Source organism: Enhydra lutris, unplaced genomic scaffold (assembly GCF_002288905.1).
Source record: "Enhydra lutris kenyoni isolate GAN:26980312 unplaced genomic scaffold, ASM228890v2 scaffoldscaffold51, whole genome shotgun sequence".
Lineage (NCBI taxonomy): Eukaryota > Metazoa > Chordata > Mammalia > Carnivora > Mustelidae > Enhydra > Enhydra lutris.
The window spans coordinates 1,356,320-1,367,538 of NW_019154135.1; the positions used below are offsets into that span (position 1 = coordinate 1,356,320).

The 11,219-nt window shown below is 44.4% G+C and overlaps 1 protein-coding gene across 1 annotated transcript in view; it reads left to right on the plus strand.

The window, feature by feature from the left end:
- LOC111157020 (RAS like proto-oncogene A) overlaps positions 1-10,863 on the plus strand; it is a 75,727-nt gene extending 64,864 nt beyond the window's left edge. The window contains exons 4-5 of the mRNA XM_022518221.1: positions 2,764-2,938; positions 8,898-10,863. Coding sequence (XP_022373929.1) covers positions 2,764-2,938; positions 8,898-9,020 — 298 coding nt within the window. The 3' untranslated portion in view covers positions 9,021-10,863. The remainder of the gene's footprint in view (positions 1-2,763; positions 2,939-8,897) is intronic.
- Positions 10,864-11,219: the final 356 nt, after the last annotated feature.

Consider the following 11,219-nt stretch of genomic DNA (forward strand, 5'->3'; position numbering starts at 1 on the left):
AAACTCTCTCTCTCTCTCTCTCTCTTTTTTTTGGTTCTCACTTTTCTTATGTCAAAAATGAAGAAATTGGACCAGTTTGTGAAGGTACTTTGCTATTCCAAAATTCTGTAACAGCCTCTAACACTCAATTTAAAATAAAATGTGTCTGAAGATTGTAGACATAACATTGCCTTTCTCTGACATCCAGGAAAGTAGCTCATTCAAACCAACTAATTAACTTAAGAATGTTGTCCTCTCACCCCTGAACGCAGTTAAGTCCAGGCTTTCCGTGGCCACGTTTCTGATAGCACTGATTAATGCTATCACTGCACTTTCTCTGTTGGTCTTCCTGAAGGAGGGACTCAGAGTGCCTTAGTGGGTGTTTATTAAGAAATAAACTAATGACTATATATGCATATACACATATGACCAGAAGTACCAGAGTCCTGAAAACCAGTGTCGGTCTCTACCGGTTAGTGAGACAGGTGGTAAGTCTGTTGTTGTGAACATCTTAGTTGAGACTGTAGATCACAAAGGAAGCTGGCTAAGAAGGTACCAGCACATTTGTTGTTACGGGAAAAAGATGATGGCTGGCCACTATCCTCTTCACAAGCACATCAGAAATGTGACAGTAGTAATGGCGAGCGTGGATGCGCTCCTTGCAAGAGGTTGCTTGTGTGGTGGGAAACATCCAGCCCTCCAGTCCTGTACAGTTCAGCATGTGTCCCCAAGTTACTATGCCCCAGTGACCTCGTTCTTTCCTCAGTGGGGTGGTTAAGGTAAGTACAGATCCCCGAAAGATGGAGGTGACTGTGTGGTCCATAATCTGTTCATGCTAGAAACTAGGAATTAGGGTCCAGAGAGCTGCCCGCGTACACGGAGCCTGCTCGGGTGTTGACGACATCGACAATCAGGTGAATGAAGGAATACGAAAAGTAACCCTGCCTAGTACTCACGCAGCGCTCACCACACACCAGGCACTGCTCTGAGCATCAACAACATGCGCTAGATACTAGCGAATTTCATAGACTCGAAGACACACATTTTTTGCATTTTATCATCTCTCAGAATCGGGGCCATGTCCTGTAGGAGGACAGCCTACAGTTCTAAGTGGCAGCGGCTTTTTCTCTGCGGTGCGTGACGTTTTGTCTGCAGTTAGTGGCACTGAAAGCCCGTGGCCCATGGGGAACACTCAGTCAATGGCTCACCGTGGTGGTGGTGGTGGCGGCAGTGGTATTCAGGCGACACTGCCGAGGAAGCACAGTGTAGACAAATCTGAGATTAAGATTGGCAAAGATTCCTGTTCCATCTCAAACATCATGATAGATCCCTGCAAGGTCAGTGTCCTCAGCTGACCTGCCATTCTAATCACCCCTTTAATTTTCGCATTTTCTTTTAGTCTAAAATATCGTTCCTGTAGTTTCAGTGTCTCTGTGTTTCAAAGGAGAGGCATCAGAAGGGTAGCAAGAGAATGATGATTTTAGAAGAAAACTTCTTTCTCCAGTAGAGTACTAGTCATCATTAAGAATAGTTTGCATTTGTTGAACATTTCCTGTGTGTCAGACCCAATTGTAAGCACTTTACGTTTCGTCCTCCGAGCAGCTGTTCTGTTGTTAGCCTCATTTTATACACGAGGAGACCGAAGCAGAGAAGTACTCATTGCTTAGAGGCACGTGATTAGGAGGAACAGAGAGCCGTCATACCTTTAAAATTGGTGATGGCGGGGCGCCTGGGTGGCTCAGTGGGTTAAAGCCTCTGCCTTTGGCTCAGGTCACGATCCCAGGGTCTTGGGATCGAGCCCCGCATCGGGCTCTCTGCTCGGCGAGGAGCCTGCTTCCCCTCCTCTCTCTCTGCCTGCCTCTCTGCCTACTTGTGATCTCTGTCTGTCAAATAAATAAAATCTAAAAAAAATAAAAATAAAATAAAATTGGTGATGGCATATAACTTCTCTCTGAACACAAAATCTATACTCAAGAGATGTCTGGCCTAGGCGGGGCTTTTAAAAACATTTAGTGGGACCATTGATATGAGGTAATAAGAATGGCACTCTCTCCCTCCGTGGTCCTCCTCCCCAAATCCCATGACCCCAGTTTAATCACACGAGAAAAACATCAGACAAATCCCTGTTGAGAGATTTTCTACAAATGAGCTGACCAGCAAGCCTCAGAACTGTCAGGGTCATCAAAAACAAGGCAAGTCGGGGAACTGTTTGAGCCACGCTAAGGAGAGTTGATGACTAAATGTCGCGTGGGATCCTGGACAGAATCCTGGGACAGGAAAAGGACATTAGGTAAAAACGAAGAACATCTGAATAAAATTTGGACTTCAGTTAATAAAGACGGATCAAGATTGGCTTATTAGTTGTGATAAATGCACACACCAGCGTAAGATGTTACCAGTAGGGGACACTGGGTGCAGAGAGTATGAGAACTCTGTACTGTCTTCACAACTTCTCTGCACATCTAAAACCACCCTTCTCGTAAAAGTGTATTTTTAAAAAAGCAGGAAAAGGAGGAAGTTGCTTCTGATACTTCCATTTTGTACCTCCACTGCCATTTTATACTCCCTTCTCTGGTGTATCTTTCCTTCATCCAAGAAGTGAGTATGTAATGCAAGTGATTGATGATAAAATAAGGAGGATGTGATGCTCATTTCCCATCATGCAATGAATGAGCTCATGGTTACTGTAAAGAATCCTGTGAATGAATGCTCATTGCAGCTGGTGTTTTGTTGGTCAGACACGGGGGTAATATTAATATTTCTTTCTCATTTCCTCTTATCCAGGGAGCAGATTTTAAGAGTAAAAGAAGATGAGAACGTTCCATTTCTGCTGGTTGGTAACAAATCAGATTTAGAAGATAAAAGGCAGGTTTCCGTAGAAGAGGCAAAAACCAGAGCCGACCAGTGGAATGTCAACTATGTGGAAACATCTGCTAAAACTCGAGCTAATGTTGACAAGGTAAAGGGCGGCCCTCCTTATGGCTACATCGTGTTAACAAGTTGATTCGCTCTAACTCAGCTCCATTGTGTCTAGAGATTTGTGACACTTGCAGATAGTGATGTAGTATGTGCTGATTCTCATCCGCCCTGAGTGCTCAAGCATGGCCTGTTAGGAATTTGTTACTTCACCTTGTCCTCAGGTTCCCAAGAGACACTGAAACACGAGACACGGCTTTTTTTCTAGCGCTGAAGGGATTTCTGACCTGAATCCCTGCCCTTTTTAAATTTTTCTTTCTTCTTATCGTGATGGGCTGGGTAGTTTAGAAGGCATGGCGGAAGTCCTCTGAGCTGACACCTGCCCGGCCCCACGTAGGTTCACTCCCAAGACAAAGGAGCCGCAGGCCAGAGGACTTTGAAATCTTTTACTGCACCTGCACTCCCCACCCTCGACCCCTTTTCTCCTCTCTGCCCTCCTCTGTATCTTCCCCCTTTGTTCAGGTGGCCCTTCCCTGAGTCCGGGGTCCTTTCTAGGAGCCGGCCCAGGTGCATTATTTCATCCTGCTGCCGGAGACCCACATCTTCAGTGTTCGGGGGGCCGTCCACTGGGCCGAGGCATGGGCTCCCTGAGCCCCCACGTGGGGCCTTTGTCCGACGCCAAGCATCTAGGCTCTACCGAGTGCCTCTTGGACTCTAATGGGCAGAATCGTCTGTGAAACTTCATGAACACAGATTCCTGGGTCTGACCCCCAGAGATTTTGATTCCTTTGCTGTGGGTTGAACCTGAGAATTTGCATTTCCACTAAGCTCCCCTGCAGTGCAGACTGTGGCCCAGGGGACCATACTTCAAGTAACACCACTTCTAGGTGGCCTCGAGTTTTAGTGAACTGGTCTGCTTGTGCCTGTAGATTTATAACACCGATCCAGAAATCATTAAGTTAAAAAAAAAAAATTAGGGATCCTTAAGAAAAGAAAAATTAGAGATTCGTTCTGTTCAGTTTCTGTGGGCCTGATGACAATGTCATTATACTGTCTTAAGCCAGTTAGGGTTTTTTGGCCACGTGGTCAGATTCCCATAGGCCCAAGATATCTGTACAAAATGAGTGTTACAAGATTTCTACTTAGTATACCAGTTTTCTCTAAAGCTACGGCAAATGTATTTAAACTGGTAATGAAAAGATGTCTTAAAGTTCAATGTGTTTGGAGTTTTGAGAGGCAACATTGGATGTTATCATTATGTGTGTTTTGGGGTTCCTCCTAATTGAGGTCTTGAGCAGGCTATAGAGCACACTCTAAAACCTATTTAAACTGGGGAAAGCGGGGAGAGGAGGTGACCAGTAACCATCCAAGCCACAGAGCTGTCATTCTAATGATCCCTGTGCTGTCATCTGCTGGCGTGAATTTTTTTGCCGTATACAGTTCTTTGTATTGTCAAAGAAAGAAAGGTCAAGGGATAGGGCTTACTCTGTGTAACACAGACTGTACCCCCAAAATTTGTGGGTGAAAACAACCATTTCTTACGCTCCTTTCATCTCTGGGCCAAGAATCTGGACAGCTCACGGGGGAGATGGCTTGTCTCTGCTCCACAGTGTCTGGTGCCTCTGCGCTGAAAAGCTTCAAGTCCGGAAACGGGAAGCGGCTCGGCTTAGGTTCTAAACACCATTCGCACATGTCTGATTCAGCCAGTCCATGCTGGCTGTTGTCCAGGGACGCCTCGGTTCCGCACCATGTGACCTCTTCCAGGTGTCCTACTTCAGGCTTTCTTCCGGCAGGGAGGCAGGGTAAGTGCCAAGGGCCAGTGTCACAAGAGAAGAAGAACCAGGCAGAAACCGCGTCACCTTCTCTGGCCTGGCCACGGAGGTTACACAGCCTTAATTTCGACTCCGTTCTCTTGGCCAGAGTAGTCCCAGAGTCCCAGCCCGGGTCAGAAGGGAGGGAAATGGACCCCACCTCTTGATGGAGAGAGGCAAGATGCCCGAAGAAAGCGGGGAGTATTGCTGTGGCCGGTGTGGGAACATGTGGTCTGTAGTCAACGGTCACCTCTCCAAAGCAAAATGAGATGAAATGTGGCAGCGTGTACAGCAGGCTAGAAGTTCCCGCTAACTGCTCTCGCCGCGTGTGCTGCTACACCCTGAGCCGTGTGCGCGCCGCGCCGCATAGAACACCTCAGTGGCTACGTAGAAGTAACTTACTGCAACTTACTCAGTGTCTAGAATTAGGTGAAATTGGTTTCTTGCTGAGGAAATAATGTTAGTAGTTAAAAGAGCTCATATTTAGTCGTGTTTATAAGACGCAGGCACTGCGGCAGCATTAGCCATGCATCTTTAACCCAGTAAAGCAGAAGCACTCTTTTCATGCTCACTTTTGAGATGAGGAAACTGAGATGTGGAGAGATTACATACCTGAGTCGAGTTCAGAAGGCCTGTGATGGCAGCTGCTCGCCCTGCGTGTGGCCGGCTCTGGAGCCCACGTCATCTCGCTCTTCTACTCCACACGATGGTTGGAGCCCCTGAGGTATCCCCCAGGTGTATGTCACCCTCTGTGGGAGCCACATACAGGTTTCCTGGGGTCGTGCGTGTTAACACTGTCTCCTTCTATTATATTGGGAAGTACCTTGTTTTGTCACAGGAAACAAATCCTAGCTCCCCTACAAGACGGTAAGGGCTCGTGCCGCGCCCTCCTCTGGCTTCCACATAGACCATTGCAAAGAAGTTTCAAAGAGGCAGGTTTTGAATCCACTCTGTGAAAAGCTTCATGACCATCTGAGTGGTCGAGCAGGGGCCTTGCCCATCACAGAGGCCACGCCTGTCACAGAGGACACCTGGCAGTCCTGCTCACGGACTCACTGGGTGCTGGTTCGTCCTCATGACCTCGTTAGCGGCCTTCTGGCTGAACGCTCTCGCTCTTGAAGCGTAACTCCAAGGTTGCTCCTAATTTTTAAGCAACATCTTGAAGGAATGGGAAGAGGTTGAGCAAGTAGATGTCAAAACGGAGAGGATGATTTATTACATGAAGAGAGCCAAGTTTATGTTGGGGAGAGAATTTTAGTACAAATGTACTGTGTTTTTAATTTTTTTTCATTAAAAACATGGACATATGCTTATTGTATAAAGAAAAATTTGTAGTAAGGAGAAAAAGGGAGTCACTCCTCACCCAGATTCCACTTCAACTCTCCTTCCTGTGAGGTAACCACTGCTAACTCAGACGTCTTTCCAGATGTTTATCCACATTTAAAGACCAGTCTATAGAGTCTAAGGGAAGACTTGTGTTTGCTTGTGTTTCCCCTGTATACGTAGGATTTTTACAGTGCATATATAGTATATTTATGTATATATATACATAATGTACATATAGTATATATATACAGTGTATACATAATGTATGTATGTGTGTGTGTACACACGCACACACATATGGTATTTCTGTGTGTGTAGATCATGCATTTCTGTAGTTTGCTTTCTGAATTTTATAACGGGGCACCTGGGTGGCACAATCCGTTGAGCGTCCACCTCTTGACTTTCACTCAGGTCATGATTTCAGGGTCGTGAGATCAAGTGCCAGGCATAGAACCTACTTTAAAAAAAAAATTAAACCACCTTCTGGAGTGCATTCCATAGTGATATATCTGCATCAGAAGGCTGCAGGGGCATCCTCTGATGTTACTTGCAGCTAGTTTGGAAGCTTCCTGCCTCGGCGGGCCAGCTGTAGACTCGAAGGGCAGGTGTTCCGAAATCACCCCAGGGAAGCCGAGGTGCATCAAGGGGGGGCAGAGACCTCTGGCGTCTGTGTCACCTGTTTCAGTCTCCTGAATTCTCTGTGGGTTTTCTCTGCTCGGTTTTTCCCTGTTCTAACCACTTGCACCCCTTTGTGTGTTGGTCCTGTGTCCATTTGACTTAAGCCATTAGTCTCTAATCGCTTCCTTGCCTTTTTTTTTTAATAGCTTCCTTGCTTTCTGATTCACATTCTGTTTCTTACTCCAGATCAGGGATCAGCCATTTATCTAAGGAACAAGGTTCCCCTGGGAGGAATGGTATTTAGCAGCCATAGCCTGAGGACGAATGTGCTCACCGCTGTTGCCTTGTCGCTGCTTCGTGGCCTTCCTTGAAGTGCTGGGAAATATGTAGTAAAGAAAACAAATCATGAGAGCATACTGTTACTTCTAATTCAGTTTTAGCATTCAGGACTTTCTGCTTCTTTGACTTTATGTTCGTATCTTCTCTCTTACACTGGAAGTCTTGGTTCCTTACCTGCTGCATTAGCGTGATTGCCTCTTGCAGTGTCCTGCAACCCGTTGTACAAGATTGTTCCAAGTCAGCAATGCCGCCGTTGCTGTGAACAGCTCAGTTACAAAGTGAAATTCAAGAGTTGTCTTGTTTTTTTATTTGTTGAGGTTTTTTAAATTTTTATTCTTAGCTTCTATTCTGAGATGTATATTCTCTATGCCGTGTTTTAAAGTCTCTTGAATTCTCTCCTCTGTATGATTCTGTCACCAACTCTCTGTGTAGCTCGCCTTAAAGTGTTTTAGTTTGATTTTCAGTTTTCGGCAGTTGCTTTTTTGTGTTTAATTCCATTTTTTAATATGTAAAACATTTACCGTTGCAAAGTAGAAGTTGTACCATGAAGTATATTCACAGATGCCTCACTGTTCTGTGTCACCTGTTCCCTTCGTCCTGAAAATAATAGCAGTGTTTGGTTTATTCTTTCATTGTTTCTGTTTCAAATGCAGGCAAACCCACATAACTCCTGCAGGTAACCCTCTGCCTGAGCTTTACAGCACCTCGCCTTCCCAGTTAGCCTTTCCTTCAGAGAGCTAGAGGCGCACCGGCCACTACGTAACATACATTTGTTTACTTTGCACCTTCGCAATGCACAGGCCAACTAGAAATTTTGAAATCTTTATATTCAGCTGAGTTCTTAATATGTCGGTGTGGAGTCACTTCTTATTTCATGCTTATGAGAAAAATAAACAAAACTAAAGTAATAACTGAATGTTTTTAATTCAGAATTTTAGAGTGTAGACCCTGAAATTTTTTCATAAAGTCATCATATGCATACTTATAACTACTTACGTACGATGTGAGCCCGTGTCCTTGTAGACCCTTGTCTGTCTGCCCTCCGGCATTTGTCAGCAATATTTAACTTTTGAGTTGTTCTAATAATTTTTTAGTTATTGTGCTAATAGCTCTCATTTGCCAGTTTCTGGATAGGAGACAGAATTGATAAAATCTCAAGTATGTTGCCACAAAGAAAATTGTTTTCTTAGTACCTGGTATCAGAATGATAAAGGAAGCACTCATTTTCCTCAGCTTTGTTTCTCAAAACGGAGCTGAAAACAAACAAGTTATTAAATATAAATTGTATTAAACATAAATTACCTTTAAATATGAATTGGTGAAATACATTCATTATTGTATAAACAGAATCCACGTCATCTATAGTGCTATTATCGTCTTTATCTTTGGAGTTGTCGTCATCTATAGGTTATTATCTTTTTTATCTTAAAAATTGGGATGAGGGGCGCCTGGGTGGCTCAGTGGGTTAAGCCTCTGCTTTCGGCTCAGGTCATGATCCCAGGGTCCTGGGATCGAGCCCCGCATCGGGCTCTCTGCTCAGCGGGGAGCCTGCTTCCCCCTCTCTCTCTGCCTGCCTCTCTGCCTACTTGTGATCTCTCTCTCTCTCTCTCTCTCTCTGTCAAATAAATAAATAAATAAATCTAAAAAAAAAAAAAACTGGGATGAGAAGATTAGGTTATATGATGTGAACAATTGTACCGAAAAGTGTAACTCAGAAAATGTCCCAGTTTTCTCAGTATACCTGGAGAAGGAGACTTTGGTTTTATGCTATCTTCTCCCTGTACTCCCTAAACAAGAGCACTTAAGTAGTTACTCTTAGTTCATTCCCAGGGCTTACTGCTGTGGTTCCAAGAAGTACCAAGCTCATGTTATCTGTTGGCTTTATGTACCCTGTTTTCTTCTTTCCAGGTATTTTTTGATCTGATGAGGGAAATTCGAGCCAGAAAGATGGAAGACAGCAAAGAAAAGAATGGAAAAAAGAAGAGGAAAAGTTTAGCCAAGAGAATCAGAGAAAGATGCTGCATTTTATAATCAAAGCCCAAACTCCTTTCTTATCTTGACCATACTAATAAATATAATTTATAAGCATTGCCATCGAAGGCTCAATTGACTGAAATTACTTTAACAATTTGGAAATTGTTATGTATCACTAAAAGCATGAATTGGAACTGCACTGAAAGTCAAATTCACTTTAAAAAAAAGAAATTAATGTGGCTTCACCAAGAAGCAAAGTTCAACTTCTTTCATAATTGCCTACATTTATTGCGGTCCTGAACGTAGCGTGTGGGCTTGTGTTTCGAGGGCAGTCTTTCTGGAACTGTTAGAGCTGAGATGGGGTTGGGGGGAATGGAGGAAAGGCTACTTCCTCTGGTTTATTATAAAGCTTAAATTTTATATCATTTTAAAATGTCTTGGTCTTCTACTGCCTTGAAAAATGACAATTGTGAACATGGTAGTTAAACTGTACCACTTTTTTAAACCATTGTTATGCAAAATATAGAAGCAAAGTTGTTGGCATGATTGTTGCATATAGTTCAATTGAGAGTGATTCATCTGTGAACCTGCATTAATTACCTGGTGATTAACGTGGAAAAGTGGTGTAAACTTGTACATGGAAATTTTTGAATATGCCTTAATTTAGAAACCGAAAAATACCCGGTGACATCATCCTGGGTGTGTCCTCACTGGTGCCGTGGGCCCATCGCCCCGCGTGTCCTGGTGAGAAAATTTGCCTGGTGTGGAGTACAACTTTTGTATAGAAGATTCGTAAAAAAATAACCGTCTGCTAGGATCTGTCCAAATTTACAATGTGTGCCATACTCTGGTTCTTGAAAGTAAGGTTCCAGAGCACCTCGATTACTTTTGACTAACTGTAAGGTAGTTTGCAAAAAAGGGCCAGCATATGCTTGTAAGATACCTTGAGGCCGTGAGGATTCGGCGCAGTCACGTTTCAGTGATCCCTCTTTTTCTTTAAAATGCCGGTGCCCGGAAATCCCTTTCTGCAAGTGGTGAGCATGTGTTAAGTTGTTGTTGGTCTCTCTGGAACAGGGCACGGGAAGAACGTCGTTAGTGCATTTTGCCCTGGAACACTTGGGGAAGGCGCGCATGCTGGCCAGCTGGGCTCAGGAGGTGACAGCTGGGCTCTGGGAGAGTTTTCAGGAGTCATCACGAAGAACACCAGAGCCACACTGTCCTGACGTTAACACCAGGCCGTCAGCCCCGAGTGTAGTGCAGGAAGCATGTGTGGCAAACGCAGGCCAGACATGAGCTTGTGTCACCGTTGTGTGGTGCGTCCCCTGGAAGAAATCTAGCATGCTATCTGGGAACATAATTTCAACAGGAAATACACTGCTGTCCAGAGTTTCCTTTTCTTCTTCGGAATGGGTCTAAGAGAGTTGATTCAACAAAGTTCGTCTTTCTTTTGGCTCAGTCCCAATTTCAACAAGTCCAAGATGTGTTCAGGCATTCCAGGTAACAGGTGTGTACGTAAAGTTAACAAAAATAGGCTTTTTAGGAACTCAGCTCTTTAGATACTCCATCTGGCTTGTCCTGTTAAATATTTGTCCTTAAAGGGTTGGAGATGTACATCTTTCATTTCGTATTTTCCATAGGCTATGCCATGTGCAGAATTAAAGTTACCGTGTGACAGCCGCCCCGCGGGCCCAGCGATCTCCGCGTGTACTCACTGCAGTCTCATCTAACCAGGGGTCCTAACCACTAACATTGTGACTTTGCTTTAGACCTTTCCTCTCCTGGGTACTGAGGTGCTATGAAGCCAACTGACAAAGATGCGTCCCATGTCTTAGGCTGATGCCACTACCCAATTGGTTTATTTGCAAAATTGAGCCATTTAAAGACCAATAAACTTCCTTTTTTTAAATGCTTGTGGTGTTACTTGATGTTTACTATATATATGTATGTAATATGTAACATTTAGACTTACCAACCTGGGCAGCTTTACAGGAGATTTTAAAACCGCTAAATCTCAGGGCACCTGGGTGGCTCATTCGGTTGAGCGTCTACCTTCCGCATGGGTCATGAGCTCGCGGTCCTGGGATCGAGCCACGCGTCGGGCTGTCCGCTCCACAGCGAGTCGGCCTCTCCCTCTGCCTCTGTGATCGCTTTCGCTCTCTCTAAAATAAAATCTTTAAAAATATATAAATAAATAAAACCGCTAAATCTCCAGGCACCTGGGTGTTTAGTCGGTTAAGCATCTGCCTTTGGCTTGGG